This window comes from Pempheris klunzingeri, chromosome 6, assembly GCF_042242105.1.
Source record: "Pempheris klunzingeri isolate RE-2024b chromosome 6, fPemKlu1.hap1, whole genome shotgun sequence".
NCBI classification, from domain to species: Eukaryota; Metazoa; Chordata; class Actinopteri; order Acropomatiformes; family Pempheridae; genus Pempheris; species Pempheris klunzingeri.
Window position 1 is genome coordinate 18412578 of NC_092017.1, and position 22516 is coordinate 18435093.

The window sequence follows — 22516 nt, forward strand, 5'->3', positions numbered from 1 at the left end:
CCACATGTACACACATTGCAAAATATCTTCATCTGTCTCTGTCTCATCTACATGGACGAGGGCAGGAGGGCGGGTGACTAGTCCGAAGGAGAAAGGTCAGTGCATTGAAGGAGTTCATCATTCTGAGGTGTCAGAGCTGCTCTTTAAGAGAGCAGATGAAGGGGAGAGGAAGGAGGAGAGGAATGCGAGGGAGGGAGTAACAGGGAAAGAGGAGGGGGGGGTGACTGTTTCATATTTGTCTGGTTATTGGTTATCAGCCAAAAATTCGTCACGGCCTACAGAGTTGGCATGCACCCACTGTGCCCAAATCAATCATTGCACTGTTTGTGTTGCGCCATTACGTGTGGTCTTTGATTGTATCTTAATTATGAGAAAACTACACACACACACACACACGCTCATACACATCTTACTCAAGCTACAAATGGTAATTTGTTGGCTAAAAACACACTAGAGGTTTTACTGAAACACCAGCGGCTGGTAGTCAAATACACACATACAACATATACACACATTCGGTCATTGCGAAATGATCACACAACACATCCACTACACTTGCTGGCGTCTGGCATGAGGTAAACAGCTTTTAATAGCATCAAACCCTCTGCAGTTTGTTTGGGACCATCTGTCCAGTCTATTGTGTTTCTCAGTTGTGGCTCTTTGGAAACCCATCGGGTGACAGCTGATGTATGGACTCTTACAAAGTCCCCAGCCAGGCCCTCGGGATCCTGCCACACTGTTTTCTCCACGTTTATTATCTATTTCTTCTTCTTCTTTTGTATGTTTTGTCATGTTCTTTTCCTTATCCCTTTTCTGCTTCACAGAGTATTTTTTTTTTCAGATAATGGTGTTGCAGTCTGCATATTCCAGTGGTGTTAAGTTAGTTTACTATAATAAATATGTACACACACACATGTACATTTAAATTTACCAGCCATGAGAACATACAGTAAGATGTTAGCTAGAAAGGTAATAAAAAGGATTACGTTTGTGAGAGAATTTTCTGCCGTACAAATGCAGGGGTTAGGAACCAGGAGTTCACAAGTCCTAACCATTGATTCAACGGGTTAATTGAGGACAGACACATGGTGTAGTGGTAAAACATAATTGGAGAGTAAATTCTACAATACTTTTCCTGGCCGACACCAAGCATCCTTGTATGCAAACACAGTCTGAGCACCACTTACACATTTCACTGCACAGAATGTTCTACTGTTTATAGAAAACACCACCAGCATGAATATAAGGTGTTCCATGAGAGGTTAAGGGGTACCCTGAAGTTGAAGGGGCGGGGGGGGGGTGAAAGCTTGGTTCAGGAAGTTTTCACTCCTTTCTTCCCAGGGTGCCCCTGGCCTCTCCAACTTCCAGTCAAAAGCTGAAAGAAGCCAGATGCAGGCAGGATAATCACCACCTAATAAGAGGCTATATTGGAAGCAGGCTGGTGCTCATACACTACGAGCTTGAAGGCGTGCGCACGTACATACGGGCTCACACACATGTACACAAGGGTAGTTGAATACATATGCCACACATAGTTAGGGCAGGTGTAATTATGGTGCACGATGACACACTTCAAAAAGAAGCGTATCACTCACAATCTGCACGCATGTGGACGGGCGTGTGTACAAAAAACAGCGCACTCACATGCACGTATAAAACACACAAGACACCCACAGCAGATCCAGATCCTTTTTCCTTCTTCTGACTTCAGTCCTCTACCACCATCCTAGAAAAATGTTAGCATATGGCATAAGATATCAATAATTTCATGATATACCAATTATCAATTTAGAAAAAGACAGAACAGGATCCCCTATGGTTTTATGTATGGTTGGTGTCTGTTTTGGTGTGACCATATGAAAGAATATGAGGTTGAGCAAAGAAAGTGAGGTCCAACGTTTGCTCTGAAACGTGACAGAATTTCACCGTGTTTCTAAATGCTGTAGCCAAAAGTTCTTCTTCTCTTTCTTTTTTGGTCCTCATTAAGTATAAAAAGTTAATTTTGTGCTTCTTTTGTCTCTTGGAGAAACTTCTGATGAAGTCTAGAGAGTGTGTTGGCAGCGTTAAAACAAACAAAAAAAAAAAAGAAACAACAGCCGAAGGAATTTTCTAACCACCAATTTTACATTTCATCAGAAAAAAAAATGGCTCAGCATCAACCAGCTTTGGTGGACTTGAGCCCAAACTGAAATCGGCACCATTTAAAAATGTGGCACTGCTGTAGCCTACTGTCCCCTGTGTATTACAGCAATTAACATAGTATTTTCATATGTGTAATTGTATGTATTTGGACACAGAAACTAAAAGGGAGATTAATTAATTACCTCCATGGATGCAACCATATATCATTAATGCAAGTTTTTTAATTTTATTTGCACATCCCTTGACTTCCCTTCCTTCCTTTTTGTCTCTCTCGTCTTTCTGGTCTGTTTCTACCTTTTACAATACCTCTTTTTTCACCTCTTTTCTACACCTCTCTTGTGGATTTATGGCTTGTGTTGCTGATGAGCATGTTGCACAGAGAGGATTGAATTGATTGTCATTTTTCTGTCTGCAAAAACACACGAAAAGCAAGTGTTGAGTTTGCAATGTCAGCCTTCTTGTTATATTTCCTTCCCCCATGTTTGTGCACACTTCTCTTATTTACAACATCATTTTAAGATGTACATGAAAAATCTAGAAAAACTCCTCTCTTAACACACAAACACACTGTATCACTCCTAATAACAAAATGACATGCAAGCACACAGACGCCAATATTGTAATACACCAAAAAAAAAAATGCTTTCACACACACGCGAAACAATCATTAGTCCAAACATATGCATCCCCCCGTGGCATAACACACCCAGTGTCCTGCTCTTACACCATCAGCTGCATCAAAAGGAAAATCTATATTCTCCCCTCTGCCTTTTTTCATTTGAGTGACTATGAGGAGGAGCAGCAGCAGCAGCTGCAGCCTCTCTCCCTGCTCGTGCTCAGCCAGGGGAAGGCAGTAGGTTTAGCAGGCGAGGCAGATTTATGGCAGTGGAGGTGACCTCTGGGGCCGTAACACGGTGATGGGTGAGTGGCTCTCAACAGTAAGCTACTGGCACTTGACAAAGTGCCCGAAGCAGAATGAATTTACTTCTCTTTTCCTCAATCATCAAGCAGCCACTGCCCTGACCCCCATCCTGACTGCTATAACAAGATCTCCCATCTCACAAGGGCCTGAAAAATTTACTGTCACATCTACTTTTCAATGAGCTCAAGTGAGCACTTCTTTCACCTTCAGCGGAGCAGGTGCCGGTGTGAAGGAGGGCTAACCTGCCCTAGTATGTTTGTGTGTGTTCTATGGATGGTGTGTGTGTGTGTGTGTAAGAGAGAGAGAAAGAATGAGAGAGAGAGAGAGAGAGAGAGAGATTTGTGTTTACACACACATGTAGGCAGTTCCCCAGACTTGCTCATTCTTAACTAACTCATTGTACTTGCGAGCTTCAATATAGTATTTGCAAACACACGAGATCGCAGACACAAGAACGAGAACATAACAGCACTGTAATCTTTCAAACACAAAGACATACAAATCATGCATACACACACACACACACACACACACACACACACACACACACACACACACACACACAGTACAACAGGCTCCCCCTTCTCTCATACCCTCTCTGACACATACACACACGTAAGAGAATGAGGTTGCCAGGGCAGGGACACAAAGGGCACTGCTATACGAATATCAGTAGACACCTCTACCGTTTATATTAGAAGTCAATCTACCTTATCACATCCCTTATACACACACACACCAGGCATTACGAAGTCTGTGTGTTTGCCAGCTTTCATCAGTATGATGGCAGTGGAGTTAGACTTAATGATCCTGATATTTTTTATATGCAGATGATAAATCTCAGTACACACACATTCAAATTTCACCTTTCTTGCTCTCTAGTTGTTGAGGTGAAATTCCAGCGGATGTGACAGAGAGTAAAGTAGACCAAAGTACCGAACAAAGTATTTCAGAAGAAATGAGCAGTTAAGAGTCTGATTACAGTGTTAGCAAAGTGTTGTGTAATAAAAACAAATAACATGCATTCTCTTTTAATTAATCATCATTATTTTTATCACATTCATTTCATAATAATTAACTTTTCTTAATGTATTGGCCATTAAAAATACTGTCATACTAATGTTTAATGTTGTTCATTGTCTCAACAATCAGGCATACTGATTAACCCACAACAGGAAGTAAAAAAAAATCTGGAGAGGGACACAGTTATTTAAATGTTACTGCATCAAACTGTCCATGTATAGAACAGATACGGTGCCAATCAATACAATGCATATTAGACAAAGGAAGTAGGCTACGCCAACACTTCATTTTTGTCAACTTCACTCTTTAAAATGTCATAACTAATTCAACCTCTTTTCTTTTATGAGCCCCTCTGTTAGCCACCCTCACCCACTGGGATAATGTTATCATGATGAGCCAATAAAAATCAATGATTAAACATGTGTAATTTTCCAGAGACGATGTATTAAAATTTATTGTCTCTCTCTCTGGTGAGCCATCACATCAGCCCTGGAGCGGCAGACACTCTGCGGGTTACAACAGAAAATAAAGAAGGGCATTAAAAGCTATTCAATAAGCCACTGTAAAATTGATCAGGCTATAAAAGCTGCTACCCGCCTGCTCTACATCCCTCCCACCCGCTCCAAACAGGAGAATGTGGCTGTGGAGGAGTAGAAGGAGAGGCAGCAGAGAGTATGGAAAAAGACAAAGAGAGAGAGAGAGAAGGGGAAAGGAAAGCGAGGAAAGAGGAAGAGGAAAGAGCCTAAAGTGAGACACCAGTCAGAATGAGGGGAGGGTGATTCAGATTTTGAAACAAACAAAATAAAACAAGACATAAAGTAACAAAGTGATATTTTTTCCCTGCTGACTGTCAAAGGTAATAATGGAATAGTAAAATTCTAACACTGCACCCAACGTGACACAGAATGTCTGGCATCAGAATAGATGCTGTTACTGTTTGTGTGAAAACATTAGTTAACGCCAGGTTATCGCAAACTAGTGGCAATGAGGTCAAACAAGAAAGTTTTTCTCTAAAGAAACAATTGTCCTCTCATCAAGCTGTCCCAACCAAAATATAATTTACTTTAGGCCAAGTGAGGCCAACACCTAAGGTCACCGGAAAAGAGAAATGTGTACATTCTCCCACCAACTTCAGTAAGTGCAGACAACTCTAAGAAAATGGGGAATATACTACATGACAACCTCTGGAGATTTATTGTTTGATAATCTATATGGACAGTATCCCATTTGGGCCTGTCTTTAAAAAAAAAAAAAAAGGAACTACAAGAAATAAGAAAATTCCAGTAGCAAAGAGCGGTGCTGTCGGCTGAATCAGTGGCAGTGGCTCGGCAAACTGCGTTTTTCTTTTAACTTTCAATTCTCCTAAGCATCCGTGCTTCACAGCCCCTTGGGCTATTGCCTTTCTCAATCTGTCCCTGGAGAGGCAGGAGTTATGGTCCCTGTCGATTGAGGAGAAAGGGATGTTATTCCCCTGTCACCTCCTGGTCGCGCCGCCATCCTCCCTGCCCTGATCTACGGCCCGACTACCCCCCCTTACCCCCTTCCTCTTCCCCACTTTGCTTCATCGTAAGCTGCCGGCTATGTCGTTGCCATGGGCTGTTGAGATGAGGACGATGGAAAAATGTTCTGGGGGGGGTGGGGGGTGGGGGGTGGAGGTGCTGATATTGGTTTAGAGGTGCTGTTGGCAGCTGCACCATGGTAGTAGTGGTGAATGCTTTAGTACTGTGTTATGACAAAAATGAGTGTGTGTGTGTGTGTGTGTGTGTGTGAAACGCACAGTGAACACATGCAGGACAAAAAGGAAGGAGGGATAAAATTTGTGATTTTAGTTGATGAATTTTCATATTTTAAAAAAGTGTGCAGTCCAGCTTTACACAATGCATATTTACTAGGATAGAGTGTAGAGTCCCTTCTTTTTTTTTTTTTGAGAGGCGGGGTGACGACGTGGAGTGGGGGAGTGGTAAACTGAGAGACAGTTTGGCCCAGGGGAGGTGACCTGCCCCAGGGCACATGCAGGTCCTTGAGTGAAGTGACACCCTTGATAGGGGAGCAGTGACAGGGTTAAATATGAAAGGCAGTTAGCTGACGGTTGTGTGTGATCAAAGATGCGGTCGCTACCTCTGCGTCCCAGATCTCCCCGTGCGTTTGCTTTCGTGATGGGTGGCCGACTGCTAAAATTAAACTGTATCACTCCAATATTCTTCAAATATATCATAAAGTTTTCAAAAGTTTAATTCAATCTTGTTTGGTTTCAATTTCATGTTGTCGTTCATTTCTCAAGGTGAATCTCGTAATTGTGAAACTTTTAGATTTTTTTTGTTTATTTAAAGAGTAAGACAGATGAGGGGAGCAAAATAAAACAGGCAGACACGTTGATAGATGTTTTGGTGGCATTCAATGCTACACCAGCAGCGGTGCAAGAGCGAAATGGGGGGGGTGGGGGGACATCTCCGGTACCAATAACAATCTTTCAAGAGACAAAAGCTAGGCTCTGACGTGTGAAAATACATCTGGACACATTTGCATGCATGTTCCAATATACTGTATTTCATTTTCGGCTCCTAAAATAAACTCCTACAAAGAAAATGTATCATGGTTTTATTTTCTCGTAGTTGAAAGAGGAACCATCAAGATTTAGCAAACCGCAGATCTCAAACAATCAGCATCACCAATGATCAGCACAGATATAAGCACACCTGACACATGCACAACTGAGGACTTCTAGACCTCGGAGAGCTCGGCCCCATTTCCATACTGGCCAACGCTCTTTAAGGCACTGCACCTTAGGCAAATCCTCAGTTTGTGAGGGTCTCTCTGGGTGAAGGAATAAATAAATAAGCAGATAAATAGATGAATAACCCAGAAGAATGGGAGCCCATGCGGCTTGGCCATCCATCATATATCCTATTACCACGCACTCAGCGGCACCTGCAGTATGTATAATGCAGTCAACCTCTGTAAGCAGATACAAATTCAACTCTTTTCCTCCTCAATTTGTTATATCTGACAACGCCACAGCTTGTGCCTTGTTGTTTCTTTGAATTATGAATAGATTCCCTTCACCAGACTTCCGCCTGTGCGTGATAGCGTGGCGTTGTTATGCAGAACAGCTGCGGAAAACAAATTCAAGAAGCCTGGTACGCTTTGTAGCGGCTGGGAGAATATGCATAAACAGTTGCGCTTAAAGCCACTTAAGAACAACTAAATGGGCTCAATATTTCATCTTTGGATTTGTTTCATTGGGTGTGATGAATATGAAATGCCAGACTGTAGTACGAGTGCAGAAAAAGCAGCTGTTTAAGTGTTTCAAATGATCTCACAATGTTTTTGAGATTTTTCACACAACAGTGAGAAATGGTAGACAAGTGCCTGACAATTTAAATCTTAATTCCTGTCATAAAGCCCTTTTCCTACATTATCCATGACACCACAAATATCATTCACAAAATGAGACAATATAAAATAATGATATAAAGACAGGAATGTGTGTCAGAGGAAGAAGAAAGGAAAGCTAGTGAGTAAATGCGTAAATGAACAAAGCAGATACAGGAGGACGAGAAAGGGAGTAAGAGAAACCAAGTGGAAGAAAAGAAGAAGAATGTGAATACATGGCAAACCGGCAGCACATTTTGATCATTGCCTGTTTGTTTGGGTATTTACACTGTGAGGCTTCAATCAAGTCCTCAAAGCTTTAGCCCACATGACACAAGCCCATTTCAGGGCCACATATCCTCTAAACAGCCAAGCCAACAAACCAAATCTCAGTCCACACACACACACACACACACATACATGCATACATGCACACACAAACATCCAAAGTCATATGCACTTAGTTGTCTATCACTTCAAAATGCAGAAAGGATGCAGGGAAATTTGCACCACATTTAATTTGAGCAGAGAGAGAGAGAGAGAGGGCAGGGGAAGGTAGGTTGTGAGGAAGTGGGGCTTTTTTTGTTTTTTTTTTGGGACTTGGCTGAACTTTCAAGTCCTGTTTGGTTTGAGCAGATGTAGAATTAGTACACATCACTTTGCATCAGAGAGACACTGAACATAAGCTGCCGCTCAGAGGCCAAATACGTCTCTGTCACACAGACACGCAGGAACACCTCGCCTCTAGTGTCTTTGATTCCGCTGTTGTAATTATGAATATGATGTCAACTCCCACAGCAACAAATTCTTCTTATTCTTCCTAAAGCATGTTTGGTGTCTCCAAATAGCAGTGGCTTGTTACACCGCTTGAAACTAATCCTAACAGAGCTTCGGTTTTATACCACTATCAAACTAGAAAAGAATAGTTTGCACACTTCACAGCAAACAGCTCTTGCAATGCTGTAAACAGACCTCAGAACTTCAGACCAGACACTGTAATCCTTTTGTTAGAAAAAAACAGAACTGTAGAATTGTACATTATAGTGAAACTGAATTTTTTTTTCTTAGAAGTGAAAAATTTTACCTTACAAGAACATCAGACTTTGCTACTACTGCTACTGCTGCTTTGATCCATGAATTAACACCTTAAGTCGTATCCAAACTAACTGACTGAGGCAGTGATCAGTTAGCAGCTCCCATTTTCTGAGAGGCAAAATGACTTTTTGAATGAATTTTCTGAATGGATTCTGGTGGGTTTGAAGCAAGCAAAGAGAAAGAGAGAACTGCTTCAGTTCACCGATAAAAGGGCTGTCTGACGGAAATGTAAAATGATGAAAATATTCTAAATATAACCTATACTTAAACTAATGTTGACTCTTTTAGATGGGCTTTTTTTTGGGGTGGCTAAAATACCTTTTTCTTCTGACCCCATCCACAGCAGCACATTGTTTGGGGTCTATGCCGGGACTCCTGTCTGCTCCTCTGAACTGGGGCCGTGTTGTCCACCATCTACCTTAAGTAACAGACTGACAGTTCAGTTATTCCGTACTATTCCTTTAACGCTTGGGCAAGACATACACGGTCAAGTATACTGCCATGGATACAGTATACTTGTAGGGATGTTTGAAATCACAATGCATCTGTATAATAACAGATTTATCAAAGCAAAAACCATAATAGAAACGGAAAGAGATTGGAAACTTTGTTTAACTGAAAGTCTCAAACCTTCATTTGCACATGGTTACTCCTCAACAATTTACATGACTTGCAGGGTACTGTCAGGTAAAGGTGGCACACAGATAAGTAACAAATTGTTTGAGCTATCACACTGCCCTAGCTGAACATTATATGCCTCTATCAATTTGCACACGTTTTCTTGTGCGTAAATATCTTCTGACAGCGCTTATATTTATTGCTAAACTGTTATCACTTTCCCTTGATAGAAAATGACGTAATTAACTGAAAACATTTCAGTGACAGTTGACTCTGTCCCCCATGATTGGAAGAGAAATTGATTGAACAGCAAGCACCCGGATGAAATTGATGCAAACATGCTGTCATTACACAAGGGAATATTTCTTTTTTTGTATTTTCTGAGTAGGGGATCCTGTTGCCTGTCAATGAACTTGGCTAAACATGCATGACAAGTGATGGTGTGTGTGTGTGTGTGTGTGTGTGTGTGTGTGTGTGTGTGTGTGTGTGTGGAGAGAGGTGAGGTAACCCTGTGGTGGTGTCAGCAAAGGATCTGTGTGTAATCTGCAGAAGATGCATGCAATAGACCGCCACACTACGCTATCTACAAGGCCCCTAATTGCATGGGATGTTGAGGAACACATGTTAGCAAAAGAGGAAGGGGAAGGGGTCTCAAATGTCAGCAATGCGCAGGCATATGGTTCCTACAAGGTGGGTTATGTAAACTGGAAATGACACCAGAAATCAGAAATGAGACCAACATGCGCAATTACTGTACCTTTTCTTCATTAGCCACCTGTTAACCAGGTTACCAAAATCGGGGACAGACGAACAATCAAACTGATCAGTCTGTCTGCTGCTGAAGTGCAGGTTTTTAAAATCAGTCCCACCACATACAATCCTGACAAAAATTCTTACATGATTTTGAACCCCAGTTAGAAATAATATGATTTGAAGAAGTGTCACATATTGACAGAAATTGGACATGTCCGGACAGCATGACATACCCTCATATCAATAGAAATAAAGCAATAACTACAGTCCATTAAAAACAGTCTGAAGCAAAAGAGACCCTACAGGAAAACTCAATGATCTTTGAATTCAAAACATGAACCATAAAAGAAAGACAACTGCATGGCCGTCTTTGTTCATTGAGAGGGAGGCTTTAACAAAGCAAGAGCATGACGTGAGGCAACACTTCTGACCCAGCATATTGTTCCTGCTTAGAAGGGCTTGCAACCTTCAACTCAGCCATTGTGTGGGGCCATCTCATCAGGAGTGCAACACTCCTGCACATACACAAACACCCACACAACCCTTCCACTTTCGATTCAAATCCCCCTGTACTTCACCTCCCATTTCTCTTTTATTCCTTCATTATGCACTTGTCCTTCTCTTATGCTCGCAGCAAATATGTGTTTTACTTTGTTCACCTTTTTCACCATGTACCCACAGCATAACCCACTGTCTGCCTTGGACATCTGTTGCCAAACATCTTGAGTAAACAGGAAGATGGAAAAGGCATAAAGGTATCAGGAGCAGAACCCCGACCCCACCCCCCAAACACACACACACACACACACACACACACAGACATACCTACCAAGAAGGGGTTGACCTTGTACATGCAAGCTACCACTATCTTGTAGATGCTGTGGTTTTTGTTAGGAAAAAATGGGACTCATCGGTTTGTTTGTTAAGTAAGACATATTGTACCATATGTGGCGTATAGTTGAGGCATCACTATATACAAAATTATAGAGATGCTATTTGATCAGAAATGACAGATACAGCAATCATTCTAATGTATTGTGCTAGGGTCTAGATTATGTTTATATTTTATTTATAATTTTGTATGACAAAGTTAACAATTGATTTAATGAAACAAAACAAAACTGTCTACTTGCCTTCCAGGCAAACAAGTCAGCTGCTGTATAACCTGTTCACATCATCACAGACGGAGTTTTTTTTTAAAAAAGTCCAGTGGGACAGCAAGCAGTCAATCACGTCTCGTGCAGTAAAAGATTATAGTGCAGTGAGTTGGGTTTGTCATAACAGTTTGTTACAATGAACTGAAAGTGCATGTTTACCTGTTTGTGCTCTGCTGCATGATAGTACGCATACAGTAGCATGTGCAGCGTTTCTAGAGGATGAGCACTTAACTGCCAGCCTAGTACCAGCACTCAGTCACACAGAGCCGCAGCAAATGGGCTGAATAATATCATTTGACAATCAATTATTTCTGCAATTGTGTTACATCAAAAGCATGATTTCTGAGTTTGATTTGGCGGTTCAGTCAGGTAAATGTGACCTAGGGACTGATTTAACTACTGCGCGCCGAGTGAATGAAAGAGACAGTAACAGTGTCGAGGACCATGCAAATCACCGGCAAAGGAAACGATGTAAATCACCGCCTGAGAGGTGCACAGAGCGGCAACAAGGAGCGATAACACACAGCACATGTACAATTCAAATGTGAATATCATTATTGCACAAGTCATAAACCATGACCCACACAGTGCCTACCAGATGAGGAAACTGCGCATTAAGTTATATTCAATTGTTCCATCTCCCTGCCAATAAAAAAATTAAGTGTTAACTAAAATTTTAAAAAATAAAACAACAAAAGAACAATGTGTTTGAAAAAGGAAAGTGGGGCTTTATCCACCTGTTTTTTCCCTCAAACATTCTTGTGACTTTATACCTTCAGCATCAGCATAGCAGCTTCTCCCATAAATGGGGGTCATAACCTAACACTGCCAGCCCAATCATTTTTTAGAGTTGTAATTTATAGAGACACATTTTCAAAGACCTAAAACCATATTTTTCTCACCATTTTATCACTTTAACAAACGCATAAAGAAGTTTGAAATTAAAATCATCAGCTGGGGCAGCAGAACGAGTGACTCTAATTTACAGAATGAAACCAGGGATCGACCTCTCCCTCTTCCTTTCTGCTGCTCTCAAACTGGTGTCTCCAATCTTTTCCACAACCAAATGACTCTTAACTCTGCCGAGTGCAGCATGGGTCAGGCAGCTAGATTGAAGCCAGGGTGTCTGGTTAGTGTTTAACAGGAGATATCAGATGTCTGACTTAACTCAAGAGGCCAGCCGCTACTCTCTGTTTCAGAAAGCCTTGCAGTAATGCCTTGCAGATATGCCAGTGAGGGAACAGTGGATAAACATGTGCAATATACGTAACTAAAACTTGATTCAACTTTGTGAGAATTTTGAAGGGTGCAGTGTCTCTAACATTTTTACCAGTTAAATATCAATGAATGTAACCTCAATATAACACCTCTCAGTATACCACAACACAACAGCATCACAAAGTAACTACACCCTCAAGAACGAATAAATGCCTCGCTAATAGAGTTTGAAAAAGTAATCCAACATCAGAGCCTTAATGAAGACACAATATATTGCAAGGCTGTTGTGTTAGTTTTAGATGGATGTACCTGATACACTATAACTAAGTGCATATAAAAAGTTTATGCAGAGAAAAAGAAAGCATAAATGAAAACATATTCCCTCTAAAGATGTGAGAGGAGGGTTTCCATTGGGACTCAAGTCATTTTTGATCATACAGTGGATGTTTCGATGAATTAGGTGCAGCTTGCCACATACTGTACACTCAGACATGCCACACATAAGATTTAAAAACATGTTAATGGCACTGAATTAATCTGTGAAAAGGCTTAGCTCCATCTGAGGTACTAAAAACTCTACAGTGAAAATTAAAATCCTTCACAGGCAAAACTGCCTCTTCTGAACTGAACAAGGCTACATGGGTGCTGCCCTCTTCAAATCATAGGGAAAAAAGGTACAAAACCGACAAAATATTTCACTTATTCTTATAAATGCAGATTTCATCTTTCATTCCAATCAAAAATATCACTAGATAGGTGACCTTCCTTGTTCTTTTTAAGTGACAGTGTATTGGCTGTTCTTTTTGAGAAGCAGGGCCAGCAAAAAAAAAATCTAATTAGCAAGCAATCTTGTGACTTGCTATTATGTTCAGTTCTAAAAGACAGGTCCTCTGATCCAGGAAAAACTGTGTGGGAAAAGTGAATTAGAGACAGTAGTAATATAGTTAAAGCACCAAAGCCGCAACTGTAAGGCAAGTGTAATCAAAAGTTAGCCAGAGGAATAGAAATATTAATGGCTTCAAAATAATGGCAGCTATTTTGAATAATGCTGTTGGGGTCAAAGAATGGATATATTGTGAATACTGGATATGGTCTTCGGAGATGACACTTATTTCATTTCAGCGAAAGTTGCTCAGTTGAGTTTTTCTGGGTCCATAACAATTAGGAATTAATGTTTATCCTGAAACATAAGAGTATAAAATCCAAGTCTGAGAATACCAGGGCGCATAGCTGTCTGCCAATGTGTCGTTTTTTGATACCACTACTGGAGGGATGTCATGGTTAATATGTATATTGTATGTTGACTGAAATATCTACAATAACATTTTTAATAACTATTGCTCTATGTCATGATTGCCAGGGACTGAAAACAGAAGTGCCAAAAAGATAATCTTACTCCCACTAAACTGACTCGCCCCATGGTTTTTTGGTACTGGTCTGACAGCTTACCTCTGGTCCCCTTTTCCTCTTTTCCCAAGTCTGGTGTGGCGCTACAGGAGTAGGTAGGGCTGGCCTCCTCCTCCTGGCTTGGAGTAGTCCCAAGTGGGAAACTGACGGGACGAGAGCTGGTAACTGAGCTGGACGGTCGGGAGCTGGCACAGTTCTGTAAGAAATGAGAAGGCAGTGTCAGCTGCGTGAGATCACTGTAGGATTTTATACCTGTTGATGCGCAAGTGGTAAACTTTCCTGTTAACAAATAATCAAGTTCGTCCATGCGTTCATATCTGATCATTGGTGATGCAAAGTAGTAACATACATTTGCTTTTCATTACAAGGATCATCAGCCTTATTACAACTTCCTCCTCTATATCCCATTCATTTTGCATTTTATGTGTGTTGAGTTTTTATGAATAATAGTAAATTCATATTGTGTTTGTATTAAACACAATGCAAAGAAGAACAGAAAGAAAAGAAAATCATACAATCATAGTTTGTCCACACTGTGGATTGAAACAGATCATGAGGTAATATACTGAATTAAAGTGAATTGCATTGAAGAAATCAAGAATTAATGATGATGATTTGATTAATGATGAACAAATTTACCAATAGTATATATATCTCATCATCAGTCACGATTAGAAATGAACATAAAAAGATGACATGGGCTATTGTAGTCTCTAATGTCCTTCCCTGCTCTATGAATTCAACTCAAAGACCTTGTTTCACACATATACACGCATCTTCCAGCGAGACCAAAAATAAATGGCAATCACAAAAAACCCATTCGTTTGAAGAGCTCTCAAGCAGACTGGAAGGCGTCCACAGGCTCCAGGGCCTCTTATATTTCATACTGTACTTCTATCAGGCGGGAATGCCTCACATGGCAAACACAGCCTGGTATTCTGGCTGCTTTTGTGTACTGTTGATATCCCGCTTCAGTGCATATGACAAACACATGTAATCACACACACACACACACACACAAGTGCAAAGAGACAAATACATGCACTGCTACGTCACTGTAAGCCACTCCCCCTGCTAGGGATTCCAGCCACAGAAATAAATTGAATTTAATTTCATTTATTGTCAACAAACAAGCCTTATAACACGCAGCTACTCCACTGATAGTTTTGCGGGATCTGACAAGACAAAAAATAACTAAACTTTTCACTTGTGAAAATCAAATTCAGCGTAATTATTTTCGTCTAGCACAAAGACTGATTACAATCTTCCTATATGTTGTCAAAACTTGAATTAAGATCAAAAAAACTAATCCGGTTCCAATTTATATCTATATTTCAGTGGTGTCAGGGGCATGGAGTATTGAGGGGGGGCTGTTTTTTATTTGGGTCCTGCAACTGACAGCTTTATTTCACAAAGCAATCTGGCTGTGTGTGTACAAGAGGGAGGTCAGGGTGGGTCAGGAGGTACTTGGTATCAAAGAGGCAGGATACACTGGTCAAAGTGTGTGTGTGCGTGTGTGTGTGGGTATAAAACCCCACCCCCAGGGCTAAAAAAGCTGTGTGCGCGACCCACGCCCATGAGGAGGTCTTCTACAAGGAAGAGGGCTAAAGAGGTCGACGAGAAGTGTGGAATTTAAGAGGGGAGAGTGTGTGATTAGGTTTGGTGGAAGTTATATGAGAGGTCGTCAGGGTCAGAGGTGTGTCATGTCACTGTACCAGGAGCAATATATAGTTAAATTGTTCCCATTATATTTAAATGATGCTCATGTTTTTGTGCTAGGTTATAAACAACATCAATCTGACACCATGTACACTGTTTAGATACAGAAAACGACTGTTACCTTGTGCCCTTCCCTCAAAAATCTATATCAGTCATGATCATCCTGTAGATGCGAGACAACTGTAGGATGGCGTTAGCAAGGCTTGGTATTTGCAGCTTGTAATGTTGGTCATCAAGAAATAAAAAGGGACAATGAAAGTTTCAAATGATCTTTTTTAAATTTGAATAATCACTTTCAATCCTTAAATTGAAGTTGCTGCGAATTGTCCCATTGGGTTAATCCTTCAATCGTTGCAAATAATACAACATATAAACCCCTCTCTCCCCGACAAGTGCCATTCGTCTTTAAATGACCCCATATGCAGTAACATCGCCAAAGCCTCTTTATCCCTCAGCCGGTGAAGCACAATACCCAATCCTATGTTTTACAACAAGGGGATATATAGGGGCATGTGCGGTCATCTAGAGCCAAATGTCTCCTATCTAACCACAGGACAGGTAGATACAGTGTTTCAAGCAGGATTTATGGCACAAAATAGCATTAGCTAAAAACCGTCAGGCAGCAGTGATGGCCAAAAAACGCATTCTGGTAGCGGAACCCGGCAAGATTGGAAAATTGCCACGACCAGAGGGGTGAGGAAGCAGTAAAAATGACAGGGGGTAGGGTGGGGGGCTCACTGATAACATGAGCAGCCAATATATCAGACTGCACCTGGTGGCAAGAGGCCCCTAGGGGGCCCCCCACTCTCCCAACACACAGAAACATTAAATTTCTACATTTATTTATTTCATTTCTTCTCATCCTTATAGTGTCCATCTCTGAGGTGGGGGGTCAAAAGGAAGCAGAGGCACCCTGATATTATAAAAATCAATCTGTCGTCAGAAATGGTTTCATTCCTTCATCGGTGACCTTAAATGCATCAGGGTGGGGAATATTGGGGGGGTACATATGCGTGTATCAGGGTGCAGTGGTAGGGGCAGTGCAAAGTATTACCGGCCAAAGAGGACTGGAGTTGCTGTGATCATTCATAAGGGGGGAAAGCAGTGTGGAATGATGAGATTGGGTGTTTGTCAAGGTGCTAGGGTCTGTAATTGTCCATATGTGTGTGTGTGGTATGTATCGGTTTGTGTGTGCTGGAGACTATTAAGTACTCTTAAAGTGCTGTGCGTAGGATATGATCTCTGTAGACACACGCACACACACACACACACACACACAGAGCATCCCACCACTTCAGCCAAACAGCAGCATCCAACAAGGTATAAATACTGGTCTGACACTTTAATGTCAGGGGACTGCTTGTCCTGGATTAGAAACTTGTAACCCACCATGGAGCTTGACATTGCTGGGATGAAGGTGCTGCAATGGGCAGAGCGAGGGTGGGGGGGGGACTATTACAGGGGGTCTATATTTGATGTATAAGGGCATCTAACATGGACTGTCGACTAGTGAGAGGCTAGCAGATGTACAATGTTGCTTTGTGGCCAGCTTTCATTGGCATTGCTGGACTGGTGGCGATTTTTCGTTCTTCTTTTTTTTTTTTTTTTTCGAAGCTAAAGCTTTAAGGAAATTTGAATGTGTCGAACCAGTGTGTTTCACACACACTCACACACGCAAACACACTTGTTCATAGGAAAATAGAGGATTACATACTGAAAAATTAAGCGCTTTTCTCCTCTCCTTGATCCTGTTGACCGTGCTTCGAACCTGAAAGAGAGAGAGCGAGTACGGGAGAGAAAGAGATAAGTGTATCTGACACAGTGCTCAATGAAACACACTTACAATGAATCACAACAAAAAATCTTTCACAGTAAATCCTGCGGGCACACAAAGTGTAAAATAGAGAAAAGAGAATAGAACGTGGGAGGAAAATAACAAATTCTAAGTGTTAGTTTGCAGGAACTGACAGTGTGTGTGTGTGTGTGTGTGCATGCGTGCGTGCGCTTGTACGTGTGAGAGGGTGTTCCAGTATGTCCCAGTGGCTAATGGGACTTGAAAGTGACACATAGAGCTGGCAAACTAAGGAGACGACTTCAAGCTATCATCTGTCAGCATAGAGCACCGGGACCAACAAATGGAGCTATTGGAGGAGAAGGGACCGCCCTAGCAGAACAGATTACATTTTTACACTCCGGATGAAACAGTGTACTGCATGCCGTCATTTAACACGTACAATACCAGACCAAACTTTCACAGATTTTAGAGGTATAATGATACAGAACACATGTGTGTACAACTTCAGTGCATAGTTGTAATTTAATTAGACCCAAACCTTGATTTGAAATTTACCTGCTAATTTACTAAACTCCTTCATTAATTATTAATACATTTAAAAATAGAAATACAAATTTAAATTGATAAAATGTATTTTGTAATTAAAATCATACAGGTGTGTATGGCTGATTAATAATATCAACTAATATTTAGTCAACTAATATAAATATATTGTAATCAATACCACCTCATACAAGACAATAAGTCAGCAATTTAATGTGTCTACTGACTAAAATTCAACATTAATTAACCCATGAAACTTGGTACAACACATTTTACATTTTTTCAAAAATCACTTCAAAAATGATGTGCTTGCAACTTTATGGTAGTACAGTTTTACTGATCACTGAGTGATAGTTTAATATGTAGAAATACTTTGGGTATGTCTTTCTGTCATTTCATTTCTATTTTTTCTTTTCTTTCTTTTATTTGTGGAAATTAATTGATAATTTATGTTTGCATGCTCACTTGCTCACTTATGTGTGTTATGTCTGCAGGATCAGATGAATAAAGTATTTTTTAGTTAATTACAGTTAGGTACAATGAAATGAATTTTACCTGACATACTTTTGGTTAAAAAAAAAAAGATATTCACAAGTTGGGATTCCACCTAAAATTCCTCCTAAATATTATTTACAAAGGCCAGATTAATGTATTTCTCTACTAGAACACACAGGATTCAGCAATTTAGTGATGTTTTTAATTACTATTACAAAAGGGTCTGTTGAAATTGTTCACTGTTAAATAATGTAATTTGCTGCCTTTCTTTTAATTTGATATTGGAACATGTTCATATCATTTTCTCTACGAGCTATTTGTGTCACTGTAAACAACAAACAGATAATTATCTCTTTTAAATTAACATGAGAAAAGCATACAGAATAGCAGGAGTTACTCAGTGAGTTAGTGGTTCAGTTAAGCAGGCTGAAGTCTTGCATTGAAAGCCTCTGGCACATACAAGGCCTGTATGTGTGTGTGTGCACATGTGCACGTGTCCGTGCACATTGTCAGCGCTCACTGTAAATTTGTAGCGGCTGGGCACTCATCACTACAGCTCGTCCCAGCCCAGCCCACCATGTTAGTGAATATGCATTATGGCTTATGGCTTCATTAAGTCGCAGCGTGTTATAAATTATGACTCCGCTCTGAACACACAAACACACACACACAGTCTCAGAGACAGCATGTGTATACAGAGGATGTTTTGCATATATACCAACGTTGAAGGGCCACATAATGAAGAGAGCCTGAGCCTTGTGACAGGGCAGAATGAACAGCACCAGCATCGCGTTTCTAAAACCCTCCTATTATTTCTGACAAGATCCACAGAAGGCCTTCGACACGGTGCAGATGTTGGAGAGACATCGTCTTAACACAATTTATTAAACTGGGAAAGTAAGTCCTAGGGATTTCATTGATATCAAAAGCAGCCGGCGTGCTGAGGCAATTACATGACACAACTTAATTAATCATTTGACAATGAGGGGAAGGGCATTGTTTTAGATGATCGTTATGTGTTTAAGGGGTTTTGCGCACACTCAAGGTTTCGCAATGATGCAAAGCGTGGTTCCCCATGTAAATGGGCGCTAAGCGATTACCATATGAAAGCAGCGCGCCCAAAAACACCTGCCGACATCCTTGGAGCTGATGGAAATAAAAGGTCATCAAAGCGTGGGATTACAAGGTGACCACCAAGGAAAAGCTAATTGCAATGAATAATGGAAAGCTATTGTCAGGTAATTAGCAATTAAAACGATGCATTTTGAGTGTAATAGCAGCAGACACAGTCTGTCTTCCATGCCATATTTGTAATAATTGAGCCTGGAAACTAGCCTCATGAATGGAGCATTTTCTGACTTTGAGGCACTAGTTAATTCAACACCCTCCTTTAGCATATCAAAGTAAAATTTCTTCACTCTAAGATGGTTACAGACTGATTTGCTCTACCAGGTTAACAACTAACAGCAACTTTGCAAAGTTTTCTCTTCACTTTATAGACTTTGCTGCACAGAGCAGCCTAATCTGTGTGATAATGTAATCAAAGGAGAGGTTACTGTCCCCAGCCATCGAGGCTGCTTAGCTTAAACGAATATAGACAGAGCAGGAACCTCCCTGCTCACACTGGCCTCTCCCTGCCACTCTAATTACAGTGAAGAAAAAAAAAAATTGGAACATTCCCATTCAGTGTTTCTGTGATTTTTCTATTAAGAAAATATTTCCTTTTAGGTGTCAGGAAAGGTGAAACCTAAGAACGGCAGTGCTGTGTGTCACATGTTAAAGATACAAAACAAACGACAAGCAGGGTGAGGAGGAACAAAAGGAGCTCCCAGGGAAAGTGCTGAGGGCTTTTTTTTTATCATTAAAAAAAACAAGTGTGGCCCTTTTGAAAACCGGAACATATGCACATGTACATGAGCTGCTCACAAATTGTGGAGACCCCGGGGTCAAGGACAATGCCAGTGTAAGAAAATGAATTCCCAAGCACTAAAAAAGCCACTTAAGCAAGAATGCGGTGTTGATTTATTTTACAGTGTGAAGGGTCAGCCCTCCCTGGCTCTGCATTGTTGGTGCATCGTCTATGACTCAGGGACAGCTCTTCATGCTCTGGACAAGACATGGATAAACAAAAAGAAAAAGAAAAGGGACAATAAAAAAAGGACAGGGAATGTAAATGTTACGTGAGAGACGTACTCTTGCAAGGTTAGATGGACAAAGCTGATGACGAACAAAAATGAAAATAAAGGAGTCTGGAGAAAAAACATGAAGTGGCATCGAATGTCCAACTGACCATTATGCTTGGAGAGTTGGGTAACACAGTTACATGTAACACACTTATATGTTACCCAGCTTTTCAGAAAAGCTGCTTGTATACGATGACCTTGTACCTATTACGTTCAGTCAAAGCAACACGAGGTAAATAAAAAGACGAGGCTTGTATTCAATCAGGCTTGTCAACCATGCTTCATTCTACCCGCACGGGCTGCAGCTTGTTACATTACCGTTGGCATTCTGCATTTATAATTTATTAATAGTCTATTAATTGTGTTCTATTAATAGTCAATATTTTGCCATTTACCATATCCCAAACTGTTTTCACTGCTTTGAAAACAGACTTTTGCAATGGTATTGCATGCTTTGTTTCAGAGTTTATCGTTAAATCGGAAGCTACATTGTCTTTAATGTGTCTTGAATCGTTAACTGGGCTACAGGGCAAATCCTTTTTGTATTTTCACCTTCTCCGTAAAGTTTGTAATAGGAGGTGTCTAAAACTGAGAAATGAATCAAAAGTTCAGAAAAAAAGTGCTGTATTTTAAGAAGACTCAAGATACATTATCGCCTATTTACATCCAAAGTTAACCCTATTTACATAGACTAAGAGCTCTATGTGACCAAGAGTGATTTTCACGACTTGCGTCTCATCCATTAAATCGTATCTCCGTCTCTCACCACTCACCCACCCTCCACTCCCACACAGCTACGGCGTATCTAAATGGTAATAAAGCAGCATTTCGATACGATATCCGCGCTCCTTCATTACATGTTGTTGGTTGCATATTGTTTTTCTTTTTTTGTCTATGGTTACTGTTTGGAGACCCACGAAGCCCTGGCCAGCGGCTTTGTCAGGATGCTAAATGGAGGGCCGTGAGTTTAAAAACTTAAAGAGGCAGTGAAATATTAGCCAATGTGGGTGAGGAATGAGTGGCTGAGAACCGCGGCGTGTCAGTGTTTAATGGTCGGACTCGGATGCATATAAGTTAGTCCAAGCATGAAGGGCAGTGGGACGCTCGCGTGGAAACGATGTCCCCTCCCCTCCTTCCCTTCCACAGACGCACGTTCACTCACTCTCTCACACAAACACACACACACACACACACACACACTTATACTCTCACACCCCACCCACACAGCTTTTAAGCGGGGAGCCCATCAGAAACTTGTCATTTCTCTCATTCACTCCGACAGCCTTGAGACACAATGCAGACTTACCTCTGTGTTGTACACCCCATATATCAGGAAGATGAACAGGCCCTGCAAACACAGACAAAGAAAGAGAGAGAGAGAGAGAGAGAGAAAGAGAGAGAGGAAGAGGAGGACAAAGTTGTTATAGTTGTTTTCTCTCTTATCCCCTTGTAAAAAAACAAAAGATCAAAAGTAATGAGTGAAGCGACATGAACGGTTTAGGTTTATTTGTGCTGTATCCCACCTACATCGAGCTGAAATAGACTGTCGTGAAAAGTAATGAGAGAAGAAGCAGGACTTTAAAGAGTACAACTTCTCCAAACTGGGCCACCTCTGTAATGCTCAGCTTGCGTTTGTTTCGTCTACAATGCTCGTGCTCCTCATTCCAGCCCCCACTAAGCCATCAAAGGCTCAAACCCAAGGTTCCACACAGCTTTATCGAAATAGAAAATCTCAAGTGCCTGTGTTCCGTCTGTGTTCTTTGACACAGAGACACACACATATTCTATTGAGTATCGACAAATATGTATATAACGTGCGCAATTCGAGCTCACATACACACATTCATAGACACACACAGCATTCACGCACTCAGACACATACACAAATTGCCATATATTATGAGGACGACCAAGACAATATGAACACATACATACATGCATACACACAAGCACACAGACACACACAAAGGCACATAAAGAGAGCAACTCAGGCCAGACGAGACTATCAAGGAAAACCATTGGAGGAAAGCAGAGAAAGAGAGAGACAGGAGGAGCATAATGAAATATCTTCTTT

General features: G+C 40.9%; 1 protein-coding gene across 1 annotated transcript in view; it reads right to left on the reverse strand.

Annotated features, from left to right (window-relative positions):
• Nucleotides 1-22516, reverse strand: part of LOC139202669 (adhesion G protein-coupled receptor D2) — an 82633-nt gene that overhangs the window by 19987 nt on the left and 40130 nt on the right. Inside the window, exons 20-22 of the mRNA XM_070832215.1 lie at nucleotides 21749-21790; nucleotides 17141-17194; nucleotides 13750-13903 (exon numbers count right to left, since the gene is read on the reverse strand). Coding sequence (XP_070688316.1) covers nucleotides 13750-13903; nucleotides 17141-17194; nucleotides 21749-21790 — 250 coding nt within the window. The remainder of the gene's footprint in view (nucleotides 1-13749; nucleotides 13904-17140; nucleotides 17195-21748; nucleotides 21791-22516) is intronic.